General features: G+C 41.4%; 1 protein-coding gene across 1 annotated transcript; it reads right to left on the reverse strand.

Moving 5' to 3' along the window:
* Positions 1-13,260: 13,260 nt before the first annotated feature.
* On the reverse strand, positions 13,261-18,739 carry LOC107825521 (uncharacterized). Its single transcript, XM_016652384.2, has 4 exons — positions 18,585-18,739; positions 17,203-17,589; positions 14,473-16,356; positions 13,261-13,608 (listed from the first exon to the last, which is right to left on the reverse strand). Exons 2-4 carry the CDS (start codon positions 17,553-17,555, stop codon positions 13,503-13,505), a joined length of 2,343 nt encoding a protein of 780 aa, XP_016507870.2. The 5' UTR covers positions 17,556-17,589; positions 18,585-18,739; the 3' UTR covers positions 13,261-13,502.
* Between the last annotated feature and the right edge of the window lie 825 nt (positions 18,740-19,564).

Here is a 19,564-nt window from a genome sequence, read left to right on the forward strand (position 1 = left end):
TTTCCATCATTGTTTTGAACATATTCTCAATACGTCCTATCTCATTGTTTGAAGAACTTAAACCATGGGAAGGATAAGGAGGTGGGTTGCTCGGTTGTTGATACATTGGGGGCCTTTGAAAACCCGACCTCCGGTTGCCTTGATTGTTACCCTAACCACCTTGGTTGTTGCCTCCCCAATTTCCTTGGTTGTTTCCACTCCAATTTTCTTGATTGTTTTTGTAATGCCAATTCCCTTGATTGTTAGAATTTCAATTACCATGATTGTTTTGTGGTCTCCATTGTTGTTGGTTTAGTCCTTGGAAGTTGTTTCTTTGCCCTTGAAAATTATTCACATATTGTACTTTCTCTTCTTGCTCATTATAAGAATCATCTTGATCAAAACTGCCATCATCTTGCATATAGTTCTCCATTCGAGTTTGCACTTGTGGACCCTTAGTCCTCTTCTTTGTTCACCAAAACATTCACTCCCTCCATAGCATGAACTTGATTAGGGGCTTGCACTTGATTTAGTTGAACCTTTGCTAGTTGAGTCATAGTAGTGGTCAATTCGGCAATAGCTTGCCCATGTTCTTGCAATTTTTTGTGGAGGTGGATCATATTCGGATCACCTTGTGGGACATTGTCCCGGGATTGCCAAGACGACGACATTTCCGCCATCTCATCTAAGATTTCACACGCCTCCGCATAAGGCGTAGTCATAAAGTTTCCACCGGCTAGTTGATTCACTACACATTGGTTGGTTGTGTTAATCCCACGATAAAATGTTTGTTGCAACCTGTTTTCCGTCATATTATTGTTGGGACATTCCTTAACCATTGTTCTATAGCGCTCACATATTTCGTGTAGTGGTTCATTCGGCTCTTATTTGAATTCCTAGATTTCATCTCGAAGTGTAGCCATGTGTCAGGGAGAGAAAAACTTAGCAATGAACTTGGCCGCCAACTCATCGCAAGTGTTAATCGTTCCAACCAATCTAAAGCTTTCCCCCATAGGGAAAAGGGAAAAATCCTTAGCCACAATGCATCCTCAAAAACATTAGTTTGCTTGCTCCCCCAACATGTATCCACAAAGCCTTTCAAATATTTGTAAGCATTTTAAGTTGGAGCACCGGTAAAGAAACTTCGTTGCTCAAGCAAAGTGAGCATCACAATGGTGATTTGAAGGTTTTCTACCCTAATACGGGGAGGGACTATTGCACTAGCATAACTTTCATTGGGCAATATGCGGTGTGGATCTGCTTGTGGTGGGTGTGGTGGAGGTGGGGGGGTGGAACGGGCACATTATCTTGCGGTCCCCGGCCTCTTCGTTGTGGCACTTGAGGTACCTCATTGAGTTGTTCCTCCTTGTCGCCCAAGTCCCCCAAAGGCATATTTTCGAGCTTGTTGTTTGCCATGATTGTACCTAAGATTTCTGAAACACGTTAGTAACATGGAAGGGAAAGAAGATATTCGAAAAGCACATTAAAATATATAGCTAACACCATTTTAGCTCCCCGGCAATGATGCCAAAAAATGATCCACTCCAATCCTCACTCAACAATGAGTGGAAGAGGTCGTTGGAAGAATAGTACCCAACTATGAGTCGGGGTCGATTTTCTTAAGGAGCTAACAATGGGTGTTAGAATGTATACTTGATGCGTGAAGACAAAACAACTTAAATACACTTCAATCACGTTAGTTTTGCAAATTACTTCTATAAACTACACTATCAATGCTCAATTAGAGAAATGAAACTAGAGATTGACTAATTATTTTTAGTTGTTTTCAAATAGGTAAAAAGCCTAGGGATGTAACCTTCGCCTAGGCGTTCGCCTAATAGGTTACTTATGTTAACACTTATTTTATTGATTGGGGTGTATTATAGCTCTCAACTCTAAGTTACCCACTCAATACCTCTCGGTCATAGAGTGATTTTGCCCAATTTGGCTTTCTCAAGCCCAAATGGGTATCAAGCTAAATAGTTATATGAGCTCAAGTCGGGTTTTCCTATCTCTAGTTCAAACCCTTTAATTAAGCTAGTCAAATCCTTAACTAGCCCAATTTCTTGTTAGTTAAGTTTTCCTAGACTAAGTCCCTCTTTCTCGAGTAAAGACTAAGTCAAAAATGCATGAATTAATATTTACAACTATTAATTCTATATTTAAAGCATGAACAAGGCTAAATAACAAACACTCAATCATAAAAAAGCATTAAATTAAATACCCATAAGGTTTACACACTAGGGTTGGGTCACAACCCTAGTAAATATCTAGCTACTCATAGTAGAAAATAAATAAAACAAAGAAGAAATACTAATTAAATCCATAATATAAAATTAAAATGATAAACTATGATATTTTTGTCCCAAAATGATCACACATTACCCAAAATGGTAAACTACAACGGCTACAGCTAAGAAAACGTCAAAACTTGAACTAAAAAGTGATTCCCTTCTATTTATAATGGCCTAAAATTCGCTGACAAAAATGCCCTTCGGGAGGTTCTGCGGCCGCACAATTTCATGTGCAGTCCGCACATTGCTTGAGTCAGGGATAGATTCTGCAGCCGCACAATCTGATCTGCGGCTGCACTTCAGCTTCTGCGGCCGCACAATTTATGTGTGGTCCGCACTTCGGGCAAGGTTTCAATCTTGGTCATTTTTCACTTCTTTGAACTTTTTGAATTCTTGTTAGTGCGACCATGTTCTACGGCCGCACATATTATGTGCAGTCCGCACTTCTGCGGACATTAGGAGAAATTACACTCCCCATCTTGGGCAGCGGCATGACACTGGAGACGACATTTCACATCATGGACCAGGCCACCGTGTACAATGCCATAGTGGGATGACCGTGGATACATCCCATGAGAGCCATCCCCTCCAGCCTATACCAAGTAATTAAATTCCCAACACCATGTGGAATATTCAGCATACGCGGAGAACAATGTACATCCCGGAAGTGCTACCGTATTGCCTTAGACACCACGGCAACCCAACAGAAAAAGGACAAGGAAAAAGAGGCATAGCAATCAACAGGGTTGAGGTCGACGCAAGAAGAGACCAGGGACGTCATCGTGGATCCTGATATGGTCGAGGCTGCGGATTCGACCATAGAAGACCTCGACCCAGTTCAATTGGACCTCAATGACTGTAGCAAAAAGGCATACATTGGCTACAAACTCCAGGAACCAGGTACATTCAGTCAATTCTTAATAACTAATGCAGATTTGTTTGCCTTCAACCATGCAGATATGTGAGGCATCCCCAGGGAGGTCACCACACACAAATTAATCGTCGACCCATTCTAACCCCCAGTAAAGCAGGTCAGGCGTAAATTCAACCCCGCAACAATGTCGTCCGCGGGGAGGTGGAGAAACTATTAGAAAATGGCTCTATAAGGGGGTCGAAGTACCCCAAGTGGATCGCCAACATAGTGATGGTCAAAAAGAAAAATGGAAAATGGCGGATATGCGTGAATTTCACAGACTTGAACAAAGCATGTCCGAAGGATTCGTTCCTGTTACCGCACATCGACCAACTCATCCACGCAATGGCCGGGCACGAGTTATTGAGTTTCTTGGACGCGTACTCAAGCTATAACCAAATACTTATAGAGGAAAAAACCACGTTCATCACCCACCAAGGAACGTATTGTTATAGGGTCATGTTATTTGGGCTGAAGAACGCGGGGCTACATATCAAAGATTGGTCACGAAGATGTTAAAAACCCAGCTCGGCAAGACTATAGAAGTATATATAGATGATATGTTGGTCAAGTCCGTAAAGGTAGAGGGTCATATCGATCATTTGAAGGAAGCTTTCGACATACTAAGACGGTACGGAATGAAACTAAACCCGGAGAAATGAGCGTTTGGCGTACCTTCCAGAAAGTTCTTGGGTTTTTTGGTATCACAGCGAGGTATTGAGGTCAACCCAGACCAAATCAAAGCTATCAAGGGGATACCAAAACTCTTGACCACCAAGAAGCAAGTCCAAAGATTGACTGGTCTAATCGCCTCCCTATCGAGATTCATCTCGGGGTCGTCTGATATATGTCATAAATGTTTTGGCATGCTCAAAAAGGACAACGGTCTCGAATGGACCCCCTAGTGTGTCCAATCTTTGCGAGAACTAAAGGCGTACCTATCATCACCACCTCTGCTTTCAAAGCCCGAACCTGGGGAACATCTCCTCGTCTATCTAGCCATCTCTGAAATAGCGGTAATTACAGTCCTGATCCGCGAAAACAAAGGTATGCAATCTCCCATCTATTGTATTACCAAAACACTCGTCGACACCGAGACGAGGTACCTGCACCTCGAAAACATGGCTCTGGCATTGGTCGTAGCTTGACGAAAGCTTAGACCCTATTTCTAGTGCCACCCTATGTTGGTCATTACAACCTTTTCCCTGAGGAGCATTTTACGTAAACCCGAGATATCGGGGAGGCTGGCCAAGTGGGCCATCGAGCTAAGCGAGCACGATATCACATACCAGCCGCGAACAACAATAAAGTCACAGGTGCTCATCGACTTCATCGAACAATTCAGTGCAAAGATAATGCCTGAAGACAAAAAGGAAGTCATCCAAGCTTCCATCCAAACACAAGACCTCTGGGTCCTATACACCGATGGCACATCCAACGCATCAGGATCCGGACTGGGACTCGTACTCGAGGTCCTCACAGGCGAAGTAATTCGCCAGTCCAAAAGGTGCCAGGATATGACTAACAACGAGGCCGAATATGAGGTTGTAATTGCAGGGTTGATGCTAGCACTCAAGTATGGGGCGAAGCGGATGAAACTCTGTTGTGATTCCCAGCTTGTAGTCAACCAAATGACAGGAACTTTCCAAATTAAGGAACAAAGGTTGTAAATATATCAGACAGAGATCTATAAGCTACTGCCTGAGTTCGACGAATGTCAGCTCGACCAGATCCCACGTGCACAGAATGCTGAAGCAGACGGCCTCGCCAAACTGTCCGCAGCTACCAAAAGCATCACGACCGGGGATAAAAGTGTAGTCCACCTCCTCAACTCATCACTAGACCAAATAGAGGTAAAGAACTGTAAGCTTAACTTAGGATTGACGCAATTGTATTATCACCTATTTACAGAACAGCACACTCCCACACAACGAAAAAGAAGCCAAGAAACTAAGAATGCAAGTAGCCGGATACAGTCTCATCCATAGCGACCTTTACAAGGACTTACGGCGGCCCTCTAGAAAAATGCTTGGGCCCAAACCAGACTCAGCGTGTCCTCGAAGAAGTCCATGAAGTCCATTGCGGTGCTTACTCCGGCAATCGAGCACTCGTCAGATGACTCATACGGGCAGGATACTATTTGCCCACCATGAAAAAGGATGCCTCAGAATTCGTGAGGAAATGCGAACAATGCCAAAATTACGCCCCGATGATTCACCAAGTAGGTGAGCACCTCCATTCGGTCACCTCCTCGTGGTCGTTTATCAAATGGGGAATGGACATCATGGGCCCCCTCCCAGCAGGGCGATGTACGATTCCTTTTGGTTTTAACTGACTATTTCTCTAAATGGGTGGAAGCATGAGCGTTCGCCCAAATATGGGAACAAGAGGTAATCACCTTTATATGGAGAAACATCATATGCCAATTCGACCTACCCAAGGAGATTAGCTGTGACAACGGACCCCAGTTCACGAGAAAGAAAACCGCTAAATTCTTTAAGAAATGGCATATCAAGAGGATACATTCAACTCCATATCACCCAGCGAGTAACGAACAAGAAGATTCTTCCAACAAATCCATACTAAACATCATGAAGAAAAAGCTCGAAGACGCCAAGGGACTGTGGCCGAAAATACTGCCAGAAGTATTATGGGCGTATCGAACAACTCTGAAGACGAGCACAAGAGAGACGCCCTACTCTTTGGTCTATGGGACCGAGGCAGTAATACCAGTAGAAGTCGGAGAACCCAGCCTAAGTACTCTCACGAAAGCGGTACGAGTAATGATGAGAGTAGAAGGCAGGAACTCGACGAAATCGAAGAACAAAGAGATATGGCATACATAAGATTGGTCGCCCAAAAATAGTAAGTAGAACGCTATTACAACAAGAAATCAAAGGTCTGGCCGCTTAAAGTCAGGAACTATGTGCTCAAAGCCAAAACTCAAGCGAGCAAAGACCCACGGAAAGGCAAGCTGGGAACAAACTGGGACAGTCCGTACAAAATCACAGTCAAAGCAAACAAGGGTTCATTCCAATTAGAGACAATGGAAGGAAAGTAATTACCAAACAATTGGAACATCAGCCACCTCAAATACTTCAACTTCTAAGAGAAAGAGTGTCCCCCAAGTTGTACTTTTTTTCCCTCACTTGAGTTTTTTTCCCATTTGGGTTTTCTCAAGGAGGTTTTTAACGAGGCAACAAATGGAACACATCGAGTCGAAGTACGCAAGGGAGGGAGGGATTTTACTCTTTCATTGCCCGACTCCTCGATACTCTCCAAGTCGAACAATGAAAGGACTATGTAGACTGGGACTGGGACGCCAGTCAACACCTAAAATCTGCAACTCTCTCCAAATATGTAACCAAAGCAACAACGTCAAAGTAATAAGAAACTTACGTTTATCAGGACACCATTTTTGTGTTAAGGTTATGTTCGACCACGCTCGAACAATGCCTATCGGCCCTCGACCATAAGTTAATAAAAGGTTATGTTCGACCACGCTCGAACAACGCCTATCGGCCCTTGGTCACGATTTAATAAAATATTATGTTACCACGCTCAAACAACACCCATCAGCCCTCGGCCATGATTTAATAAAAGGTTATGTTCGACCACGCTCAAACAACACCTATCGGCCCTCGGCCACGATTTAACAAAAAGTTATGTCCGACCACGCTCAAATAACACCTATCAGCCCTCGGCTATGATTTAACAAAAGGTTATGTTCGACCACGCTCGAACAATACCTATCAGCCCTCGGCCACGATTTAATAAAAGGTTATGTTCGACCACGCTCGAACAATACCTATCGGCCCTCGGCCACGACTACAAAAAGGTTATGTTCGACCCCGCTCGAACAACACCTATCGGCCCTCGGCCACGACTATGAAAAGGTTATGTTTAATTCCGCTTGAACAACACCTATCGACCCCCGGCCACGACTAAGGTAAGGTCATATTCGACCCCGCTCGAATAATACCTACCGGCCCTCGGACGAGATTAATAAAAGGATAAGTTCGAACAACACCCATCGGCCCTCAGTCGAGATTAATAAAAGATAAGTTCGACCAAGTACGAACAACACCTACCGGCACTCGGTCACGATTTAAAGAAGTAAAGATTCGACCAAGTTCGAATAACGCATATTAATCCTCGGCCTCGTTCCGATAAACTTTGATATATACAAGGACAACGACAAAAACATAAAGGAGAAAAACAGCAAAATACAAAAACAAACCACAGCAAATAAGAAAGGTGCAAATAAAAGCAAAAGCCAACTCTGATATTATAAACAAAGGTTTCTTACAAAGGCTCGTAAAGACTCCAGGAAAAATACACAAAAACTTCAGAAAAAGCAAAAAAGAACTATTGTTGATCACTACCTTCACGGCCCGCGACACCCTCAAAGGTCTGACCCTCAGTGCCCTATCCATTTTTCTCCCGGAGGGTATATGGAATTATACCAGGCCTTGTCCTCAAGGCGATGTATAGCATCCTCACTGCCCTCATCTTCCTCACCAAGAAGAGGAGTAGTCGGATCATAGCCACAAGCAATCCGAGCCTCACGAGCCTTGATACGAGCATCATCGAAGTCTACGGCAAAAACGGAGCTCGCTACATGCAACTCACGAAGCACATCCAATCGGACTTCGGCATGAATCCACTCTTCGTACAACTCACAAGGAATGTTGGGGAAGCCAGAAATCGCAAATGAAGAAGGCCATTCAAGTAGTTTGGCCTTCTCGGCCTCCAGAGCAGCAACCCGATCATAAAGGTCAGAGTTCTCTTCCTCCAACTCCCCAATTCTTTCATCAACCCGCTCTTCTTTAAGCCTTGCCATCGAAAAGTCATTTTCTCGCTCAGAACGAAGAGTTTGGATCGCCACTTCAAGGGACTCCGCCCTCCTTAGAGCTTCCGATCGAGCAGAATCCGCCTTCTCTAGCTCCTCTTGCTTCTCGGCGACCTCTCCACTAAGAGCCTCCGCCCTGAACTAACATTCTTCGAGTTGGCCTTGCAGCAGGACCACTTGGGCTTGGAGATCACTGCATTTGGCTTCTACGCCCCTGCTAAGCTTGAGTTCCTCCTCTTTGCCCATCAATGTCTCTTCCAAGACGCTGTATTTCTCCACGACCCGCATTAACTCCTCGTCCCGCTCCTTCAAATCCTCCCCCAGCTGGTGCACATCGCCGCTCTCGTGGAGCCGACACCGGAGCTCCCGATACTTTTCAAGACATTTAAAGTACTTGTATTTCAACTTCACGTAAATATCTTTACATTTATTCTCCCGACGAGCACTCTCGATCTCCAAAATAATCGTCTGCAAAATGAAGAAAAGAAATTAGAGCTTACGAAAGAAAGCAAAACATAAAGAAAAGAACGAACGATAGTTGTACTTACTCGGAGAGCAAGGCCACCAATGTTATTAGACAAAGTGTTGTCATTTATCATCTCGAGGGTCGTACCCTTAATTTTAGAACAAAGAGGACCAAGGGCAGGGATAATTTCCTCGGTGTTTACAAGTAGGTTACGATCTATCCGGATCGCAATAGTCCTTGAACCCCCTTCCAGCCTCACTTCGAGTTGAGTGAGTCCCTCATCGATCATCCTCAACTCGTCCATGTCCATGTCGGAGTCAGATCCAACGTCCTCCTCAGTGGTGGCCATCCTTCTATCATCAGTTGAAGAAGGGACATCCGCCACGACCCCGGAAGATGAGGCCTCCTCGCACCTCTAAAGTTCAAGGCCGTCATTATGCACCACGCCCTCGACCGTGTCCCCCAAAAGACGCATGCTCGTTTCCTCCAAGTGAGGGGCCTCGGGACTTGCCTCGGGGCTCTCTCCAATATGCATTGTGGTCGTTTCTCGAAAGACAAAGACACAATCTCCCACATCAACGGCTGCCGGCCTCTCTCCCCCCTATCCACGGCTCTCCTCTTACGAGGCATTAGGCCACCTTCATCGGGAGAGACGTCGTCCTCATCAATAAGTGAAAAGAGTCAGGGAGCAGATGTTGTAGATGGAATGCAGACGGTCTCTCTAACTATGGCAGCTGAGCTTGAGACATGTACCGAAGACATAGTAGTCTCAACGGAAGTAGAAGCCGAAGATGCAACAACCGTCCTTCGGAAATAGGGCACTAGTGCCCGGCTCCTCCGAGAAGATCCCCTGCCTGAGAAAAAGACAACATCAAGTTAACAAAATGAATCCATACACAATAGGAAATGGAGCGGCCACGATCAAAGAAAAGAAATTACCAGCTGAAGGGAGAGCAGGCTTGAATTTCTTGAAAAAACATGGCCAATCATGGATCCCTACGATATGAGGGAGGATTCGCTCGACCCAGTCAGAGATATGAGCGGCCAGAGGAGGAGGCTGGTCGTTGGCTGCGAAAGAGAAAAGTAAAAACATCAAAATTCAAAACAAAAAACGAACGTAGAAAGAAAAAGGGCACTCACGAGTGTAGTTCCAAGCTTCAGGAAAGCCATTGACGTTAGCCACGACGTCCTTGGTCCTGACAAAGAAGAAGTTAAGCCAGAAATGACGATTGGCTTTGTCGTCCATCTTCACCACCAAACATTTGCCTACTTGATGGTGAAGGTTCAAGATCGGCCCCCTATAAAAGCCAGGGGCGAATAGATGTATCAAGTGTCATAGTATCAGCTCGACCCCGGCTAGCTTGGCGAATTTGGTCAGCATCATAATCACCTTGTAGACATACGATGCAATCTAAGCCGCGTAGATGCCGTAATGACGACAAAATTCCTCCACTAGCGGGAGGAGGGGGAAAGAATAGCCGATGAGGAAGGGGTATACATAAAGAGAGTATTATCCAGGACGATCGACATGTACTATGTCTCCCTCAGTCGGGATCAGCTCAACATGGTTTGGAAGGCCGAATGTGACATTAAGTTCCGCCAATTCCTTAGGCGTCATTGTTGATTTAAAGACTCCAAACACGACATCTGCTGCTTTGGTAAGGTCGGACCTGGATTCGGGATTACGCTGGATTATTTCCTCCACCGACGGGAAAGTTTCATCCTCAACAATGGCGGAAACACTCTCCCCATGGGAGGGGAACACCACTGCCAAGGGAGCAACACGACTCCCCTCACCAGCATCGGAAGATACGTTAGACATGATTCAACGTAGTGGATGAGAGTAACAAGCGAGAGGGAATGAAGAACAATATAGGTTAATGAAATAGAAAAAAGAAATTCGGAGAAGGAGAGAGCAAGAGAAAGGTATGGAGCTTCGAAACGTTAGAGGGTTTAAACTCCAAAATCAGGTTCAAAGATCTCTATTTATAATACTCATGGCATAAAAACCGAAAATGGTTCATCATGATTGGCACCAGAACCGAAGCGGCAGGACAATCGAAGGTCATGCGCGAAACGAAGCGACGCATCGGGAATTTGCATCATAATGACGCATGACATTATGACGTCATCCTAACCTATGGAGAACATAACTCCAGCAAATTACCCGGGGAATTCGAAGCATTTGAAATGTGCGGCCCACGGAGGACAACGTCGCATGCTCGTCGCAACAAACAAAACCCGTGTAGTCTGGTTGATTAGCTCAACCACCAACAATATGATCGGCTCATCAAACCCACCCGTGAAGTTGGCATCAATAAGCGAGGGACTAACTGTATGAGTCAAATCTATATCTAGAATACTTAAGTCAGGAGCATTAGCAAAACATTCTCAAGCCGCCACGTGTCGAAGTGGTTTAATGAAAAATGAAGGCCGCGGTCGAAGAGCCAGCAAGGACTGAGGTCGAGGAGTCATCAAGGATCGAGGCCGAAGTCAAATACCCTTGATAGAGTTATAACGGCTAGTTTCAAGATAGGACATTAAAGAGAATATTCTAGTAGATATTCTCTGCACTTGTACTATCAGGGTTCTAGGAACATGTTCCCTATAAATAGAAAGAGACACCATGATAGAGGACATGAAATATTCATTTGTAAAATATACTTTGACTTTATTGAGAGAATTTGGTCTTATTACATGCATACAAAAATAACCTTTTTATTAAGATTCTTATCCACATTTCTCCATCGGATCCGAGAATAACTCGAATATTCAAAAGCTAATTTTATCATTGTCAAAAAGAATATCCACTGATTTCATCCTTTCTCGGGTGGCCCATACGTTTTATTTACATAAATGTCATTTATTGTTATTCATCACTATTTAATGCTATATTTCTTCTTTTTGGGTCCTTGAACATTGACATTATTGTGCACCATCATAACCTTTAGAATAGATATACGTGTTATTTATCACCATACCGAGAATTTCGTCTTTAGGATATTATTATTAACTAAGATTAACCCCTATTTGCATAAATTTAATTAGTTGAACCAAGGTTTACATTTTTGATCAAACAAATCTACTAAGACATTGTGCTTTCTCTAATTCCTTTTAGATTCTTTTTACTTCCCACTCACTCAAGAGGAATAACAATGTGTCCACTTACTCTTCACACGACTCAAACTTCCAACCTATTATAGAAGCAAACCTTAGTCATCACTTCATAAATGTTAAATTACGTTAATAAATTTGAACTAAGAGAGTATTAGATAAGTGGATAGTTAATTAGTATCATAAGCCCAATATAAACTTGAAAAGTAAGAGCCGTCCACCCAACTGCTTAAACTGAAAATAGTCGGTGAAGATATAATATATGCATAATTTATTTATTATATGTGTATAATTATGTATAATAAATATATAGACTATGTATATGGTTAGAAAAAGTAAATAATGCATATGGCCGACTATTTCTCGTAAAGATCCCATAAACTAATGAGACGAGATTTTTGACTAATTCATAATAGTAGGAAATGTGCTAGGGTTATTCCCTTAGAGATCCCAACATTAAATGGAAAATTAATAAACCTACCTCAGCCCAAGGAGGATTTAGATAACTCAAGGATTTCCCATGTAAATTTTGGCCAAGTAAGAATCAGAAGACAATTGTACCTTTTTGTTACTCCCTACAGTCCATTTTAAGTAATTTTTTGACTTTTTTTTATGGTGCACAATATTTGATTTTTTCAGATATTAAGAAGTAATTAACTTTTTTTTTTTCCAAAGTTGCCCTTGGAGTAAAGAACCTAAGAGTATTTTGTTATATTTCCAATGAGCAAATTAAGTTTAATATGGTCAAGTTCATTGTTAATTAATGCTAAAAGGAAACCCAAGGCTAGCAGAGTGGTGGAATTCTAAGAGATCACAGAGGAAATCTTGTGATAGCTTTCTCTAGCTTCTTTGGTTTTTGCTCAAACAATATGGCTGAAGCTAATGCCATACTCATGGGCCTTAAATGGTGCCTGGACAAAGGTTACAAGGAGGTTATTATTGAATCCGACTCTCAAGTAATCATTAATGCAATCAATAACAGCAAATATCATTCGTGCTGGAGCAAATTTTTGAGCTTGTGTAGGAAGGCAACTTTCACTTTTCTCATTGTTACAGGGAGGCCAATTGTACAGCTGATATTCTTGCTAACTGGAGTTTACAAAGAAAAACATCTACTTTATTTATGGAGGCTAATATCTTACCGAAAAGAGTGAGAGCTACCCTGAAGATAGATAGCAATCAACTTACTAAGTTCAGAATTAAGCCTAAGAAGAACCACTTTGTAGTATAGCTTTTGAGAATGCTTCATAGTTTACTTTTCAGATTGTTGCTTATTAATCTTTCTGTATAAGGCCTGCTCTATGGTGGCCATTACTGGCCTTCTTTTGTAAAGGATGCGGACAGTTACATGTCCTACTCCGACCAGAATTTTCCCTACCCGTTATAATACGCAGGTCGAGGTCAAGCCTTAACGGAGAGAGTATTTGACAAGCATGACTATCTTATCCTTCTTCAATTTATATTTAAATTTCTTCATCAAAGCTATTTTTTTTTTCCAGAGCTATAAATTTTCACTATGTTTCATGCATAAGCTCTAAACCTAGCCCTAACGTCTTTTTTGGGTACATGAAATTTTCATGTTAGTACTGCAACATCCGTTATTTACACCACACCATATTACTTTACAAAAGTTAACTAATAATTTTTGAGCTAAAAACATATACATTACTTGACTGTGATTAAGTGATAAAAAGGTATGTAAAAGAACATCGGGTGTGGATAAGCTTTCTCATAATTAATTTGCTAGCACAACTTCATAAATTCTAACTAACAAAACCAACTATAATAGAAAAAAAAAATCACCATGCTACCTACCTAAAATCTTTCTATCAACTCTTGTCCCAAAGGATATCTATCAAATGTACCTATATATACCAATTCTAACTACATTGGAGAAGAAGAGTCCAAGGATCCTGTATTCCCTTCAAGTTCTCCGGTTACCAAGCCTGTGAGTAGTAGAGGGTCCGATTCATCGATATTATTCACCTTCCTGTTTCCAGATGACAAAAGTACAGTTCAGTCGGTGACATCAGTAGTCGTGCACACAGTAAAATCAAGCACATAAAAGAAATCAAGTGAAATACAATTTCATGCTTCGTAACAAAAACTTCTGTTACGGGATGCTTCAAACCTACTTAAGGGAACAGTTACGCCGTATGGAAGCTGCAGGCTTCCACAGTGATTCAAATATTTAACTCATCCTCTCATCTTGTGAATTATTATTCACAAGAACAAGAACTGATTAGATCTTCAAATTAATTGAGTATAAAACCTCTAGCTCAAAGTCTGAATGTTTAACTGGCAGATAGAGCTTGAGACAAGAAGGGGATTAAAGTTGTTGCCATGTGACCAGGAGGTCACGGGTTCAAGCCATGGAAACAGTCTCTTGCAGGGTAAGGTTGCGTACTATAGACCCTTGTGGTCCGGCCCTTCCCCGGACCCCGCACATAGCGGGAGCTTAGTGCACCGGGCTGCCCTTTTATAGAGCTTGAGACAACCACTTAGGCCGAAAAGCAAAGAAGTTAAAGGATAGTTCTAGTGAGAGTTGCCTATGTATTAAAACACTAAATTAAGTGTAGTGCATTTATGAGAATGTACTAGATTTTCACACTTTCATGTGTTTTTATAGTATGATAAGTATTTCCCAGTCAATGAGCTTTTTAATATGGATTTGGGAAGAAATCGCTGAACGTCAAGGAAATCAAAGTGCTAGAGATGAGGCAAAGATAATATATGAATACAAGAGAGAATATATTTGATCAGCAAGACAAACAGCTATACTAGAATATATTTTACTGATTGAAAGAAGCATGTTTTTCAGTTCCATAATCAGAGAAAAAGGCAGAGCACCTACCCGCATGTCTTCTTATTGTGGCCCAGACCCTTACACTTGCTACACTGCATCTGACGTTTGACTATGTCAAAAGTGTCCACCTTTTTTATCTTTGGTCGGCCAGGTGGACGTTTTGTTGGTGGAGGAGTAACAACAATGGCCACATGGTCCATATCGGGTTCACCTTTTATTGGTTTTTCGAGATTAGGTATGGGGTTAATTGATTCGGCATATGTTACATGGTAAGTCTCAGTTGAGAAGTATCTGGAGCAATGATCATAGGGGCTCCTCCCTAGGCATTCAAAAACAGCAATAGCATGGCAACATGGCAACCCGTTAAGCTGCCACTCTCTGCAACTACAATCCCACTGATCAATATCAACTACTTCAACAGATTCACCGTGCACTTCAAATGTGCTCCCGTGTGAGGGTAACACTTGAAGCGACCTTGCTCGTGACGTTTCACTTTGAAGTTTTTGTTCCATCACAGGGGTCAATGGCGTAACCCACTGACTGGAATCAACACGCCTAGTATAGATCAATTCCATTATTTTACCTCGTAATGCATCAACCATTTGAGTTATTGGCAGCTCGTTCACCTCCGCTACCCAATCATAAAAAAGCTGGCCGAAGTTGGATGTCAAGTGGCCATACCTTGCCCCTCCAAAAAATGCATTTGCCCAGTGTTCAGGCTCACTTCTAGTGACCCAATTGTAAACTTCGGGTGAGATAGCTTTCAAATTCTCAACACAGCGGTCGAAAGACTCAAGCTTTGAGGCACAAGCGGCAGCGTATAAATCTTGGATCATAAGGCGCCTGGCTTCATGTGAAAACTGCCCTTTTAAATCATTATTAAGTTTTTCAGCAAGATAACGCAGACAAAAGCCATGGTAACACTGCTCACCAAACACATTTTGCAATGACTCTCTTATACCTCTTTGGGAATCAGAAACAAAAGTTATCGGACAGGATGTTGGGACAGCAGATTTAAGCTCTGAAAGAAACCAATGCCAGTTGTCGCCAGTCTCTTCATCTACAACTGCAAAGGCTACTGGAAAAACGCCATCATTTCCATCTACACCTACGGCCGCCAAAAGTGTTCCTTGATACTTTGCATAGAGAAGAATGCTGTCCAGAAAAAGAAGAGGGCAGCAACCTTGTTGAAAACCAGATATTGAGGCATGAAATGCAATAAACAGACGATGGAAACTCGAGTCCTCCTTAGTAGCAATTGTAGCAACACTACCGGGATTAGTTTCTCTAATTTTCTCACAGAATAAGGGTAATTGACTGTATGCCTCTTTGAAAGAACCCTGAAGCTGCTCTCTTGCCTTTTCTTTTGCACGCCTTGCCTGAGAATAGTTCAATTGAATGCCATATTCACGCTCAATATCTTTTGCTATATCCTTGGGCTTGTAGTTCGGAGCGAACTTCAACTTTTCCTTTATTATACTACCCATCCATCCTCTTGTTGATCGGTACCCAGCTTTAACAGCAGCTCCATCACATGTATGCTTCGCATTCATTTTCTTAATGCATATTAGCTGAGTCGTAGGCAACCTTGACGCATATATGCACCAAGAACAACCTTCAGCCTTGCATTTAGCGGTTACCCTGCGACTATCATTTTTCTTATACCTATAAGTGAATCCGTGGGCAATAGAGTATTTATGCAGAGCTTCACGAAATTCAGCAAAACTATTGAACCTTTGACCCACACCAGTTATTGTGTTCTCCCATTGTGTAGCTGCTCTGCGATGCTTCTCCGTGTTCTCCGCATTGTTGCCGGGATAGGAACACAGGGGAGTTGTGTCAACGGAAGCATTAGCACCAAGCAGATCATCACAATGGATCATATCCGCAGGGGTGGGAGGAGTAACCGCTGCCTCTGACGCAGTTGTCGACCTGCACAAGCAAGCAAGCCATTAACATTTTAAGAATCCAATAAGAGAAAGCATGCATTTCAAACTCATTCACATCTAAAAGAATCAGCGTAACAAAGCACTTGGAAAGTTTCTATTATGTAGTTCTTTTGGTGGTGGGTTCAACTGAATCCTCTTCGTCGCAAAATTATACACAAATAGGGTAAAAAATTTCCTTTTTGGTATATACTGTCAGACCTCTCTATAACAGTCATCCTTTATAACAACATTTCGCTATAACGGCCAAGTTTTTTTTGAACTGATTTTTCATGTTATCTGATATTATATATTCACTAAATAGCATTACACTATAAAAAGGGCAGCCTATTGCACAAGGCATCCCGCGTTCAGTTCACACAAGGTCCGGGGAAGGGTCGCACTCCAAAGAGTGTGATGTAGACAGCCTACCCTAATGCAAGCATTAGTGGCTGCTTTCACGGCTCGAACCCGTGCCTTAAAGGTCACACGGATACAACTTTGCGGTTGCTTCAAGGTCCCTTTAATAGCATTACACTATAGCAGCCAAAAAATGTAGGGGCAAACGATGATCATTATAAAGAGGTTTGACTGTATTTACATATGAATTGTTGAATACCTTGATAGTTAAGTGTATTCACTCATTGTGCAAGTTTGCATTTTTCTTGAATAACCGGTGTTAAATTTTTTGGCTTTGCCACTGAGCACAACTATTACACCTCAATCCCAAACTAGTTGAGCCGATTATACCAATTCTCGACATACATTGCACTCCATTTAGACCTCTTTTGTCTACATCATATGAGTTTAAAAAAACAAATAAACTGAACTAAAACAGAAGAAAAGTACGTACCTACTAGCAGAGACATTGGGCACATTTCTCACAACAGCTTCATCATAAATTATAAAAATCTCAACTTGATCAGCATCCTTGAAGAAATTAATCATACGTTTGAGGTCCTTATCTTTAGATATAGTAATGAGAGTCTTCTTATTCCCAGGAAGAAAATATTTTATTGTCATTCCTTCAGTAGCAAACTGAAAGTTCTCTTCTACTTCTTTCTTAAAGTCAGCCAAAACTGTCTGGTCATCAACATCCAAAGCATAAGCCTCTCCACCTGTATATGTCAAAGTTCCATCCTCATAGTTTGTCACAAACTCTCCTCCAGATTGACATATTGCAATTATTTTCTTCGAAGCCATCATTAGGCCAGCATAAAATCCACAACCAATTCAAAAACTGCAAAAAAAAAAAAAAAAAAAAAGAAGACGGTCATAATGATTCCTTTAGACCATCATTCTATAACATTGATTACTTACAATTTATTCTACATTACCAATTAATCTTATTATATAGAGTTACCTGCAATTAACTTTTATGCGACAAGATTATATGTATCATTTTTTCACCATTAGTGCAATAGAACATAAACTCAAAAAACAAGAGTTTAGTTACAATAACAACGTTTTGTATAAGCAATACGAATCATATGTAAGTTTAAATGGACCTTGAAAATCAACCTACATTCCAAATTCAAGGAAAAAGCTCAAATCTTTATCACATGCATAGTTAAACAATGAAAGTTTACAGCTAGCAACAAACTCAAATAACTCAAAAACAGCAAAAAATGAAAGAACAAAAAAGAAACAAGAGATCAATTACAACAACAAAGTTGGTATTGGCTAAATTAATCATATATAACAATAAGTTCAAATGGACAACATGCATTCCCAATTCAAGAAAAAAGCTCAAATATTTACCACAGCCATAAGTAAACAATGAAAATTTAAAGCTAGCAACAAACTCAACTTATTCAGAAACTGCAAAAAAAGGGAAGCAAAAAATCGAAAACAAGACTTTAATTACAACAAAAAAGTTGGTATTAGCTATATGAATCATCTGTATCTATAAGTTTAAATGGACCCTGAAAATCAAATCAATCTACATTGCCAATTCAAAAAAAAAAAAAAATCAAAGCTTTATCCAAGGCATAATTAAACAATAAAAACTTAAAGCTAGCAACAAAAGAAGTCAATAAATATGGAACACCCATGAAAGTAAAAACACGTAAAAGCTTAAAATATGAGAGTGACACTTGTAAAGAAGAAGGGGGGAAAAACATGGGTTTGAAACAACCTCGTACAGGTCGAAATAGAATTGAAGAAAATTCATGGGTGGAGAATGTGCAAATAATCAAATCTTTGGGGCAATTGAGGAAAAGTGGATAATAGTACCTTTCTGATGATGTTGGAAGATGAGGCAATTTTTGCAGCAAAGTTTTGAAGAATAAGAAATTAGGGTAAAGTGGTAGATGAGAGAAAGAGGGAGGGCCGCGAAGAGAGAGATTCAACTTTGTGGCTCTGAATCGGATGTAGTTTTGTACTTGAGGGAGGCGAGCGTAATTAGCCCTAAGTGATTTAATGACTACTTTCGCCCTGTAACTTGCCCTAAAATGTCAAACTTTCCCCTCTCACGTAAACCGCCTTTGTCCTTCTAATTATTCTTTTTTCCTTTTTGCCTTTATACTTTTAATTACTTAAAAGACATTTTTATGTACAAATATTTATTTATTTATTTTATCTAATATTCATCACTTTTTGAGGAAGTGCGCTACAAATTGTGGAAGAACGCATAGAATTAGGAAGGAGGAAAAGGTTCAACATAGCTTCTTTACCTTTAGAGAAATAGAAATGTGTATTCCTAACTATGAAAATGAGAATAGTGAGCAAAAAAGAATGAATAAGATAAAGTAAAACAAGCATAGGGATATATCTTTCAATTTGAGAAGTGATCTTTTGTTACAGTGTCTGAGGTGCCCTATGCTTACAAGGATTCCCCTTTTATAGTAGAGGAATCCTACTTTATTTATAATAAAATAAAGCATATAGTGGAGGACCCGTGATGAATTGTCTCTTCCTCGATTCTTGCCAAGATTCCCTCACCTAGTGGGATTGCAACGGCTTATGTCTGTGAGTCCGGTCTAACTTGGGCTTTTGATCTCGACTTGAGCCCGATTCTAACTCGAGCTCTCGGTCTTTGGCTTAAGCTCGATTCTGACTTGGACCCTTGACTTGATTCGGGGTCGATGTTGGTTGGTCTCCGGCCCCTCGGATTCGAGGCTTGTTTGCTCCGTCTTTGGAAACCATCTCGAAGTCTCATTTTGATCGACTATCATTCGAACTCGAGCAGACGTGCGAAGGGCGAAATCTATTTC

The sequence above is a fragment of the Nicotiana tabacum genome, chromosome 23, assembly GCF_000715075.1.
Source record: "Nicotiana tabacum cultivar K326 chromosome 23, ASM71507v2, whole genome shotgun sequence".
Taxonomy (NCBI): Eukaryota; Viridiplantae; Streptophyta; class Magnoliopsida; order Solanales; family Solanaceae; genus Nicotiana; species Nicotiana tabacum.

Coding starts and splice junctions, on each gene's coding strand:
- LOC107825521 (XM_016652384.2), bottom strand. CDS start 17,555: ATGATGGCTTCGAAGAAAATAATTGCAATATGTCAATCTGGAGGAGAG. Junction 16,357..17,202: donor CCCAATGTCTCTGCTAGTAG/GTACGTACTTTT, acceptor TTGCTTGTGCAG/GTCGACAACTGCGTCAGAGG. Junction 13,609..14,472: donor CACAATAAGAAGACATGCGG/GTAGGTGCTCTG, acceptor ATCTGGAAACAG/GAAGGTGAATAATATCGATG.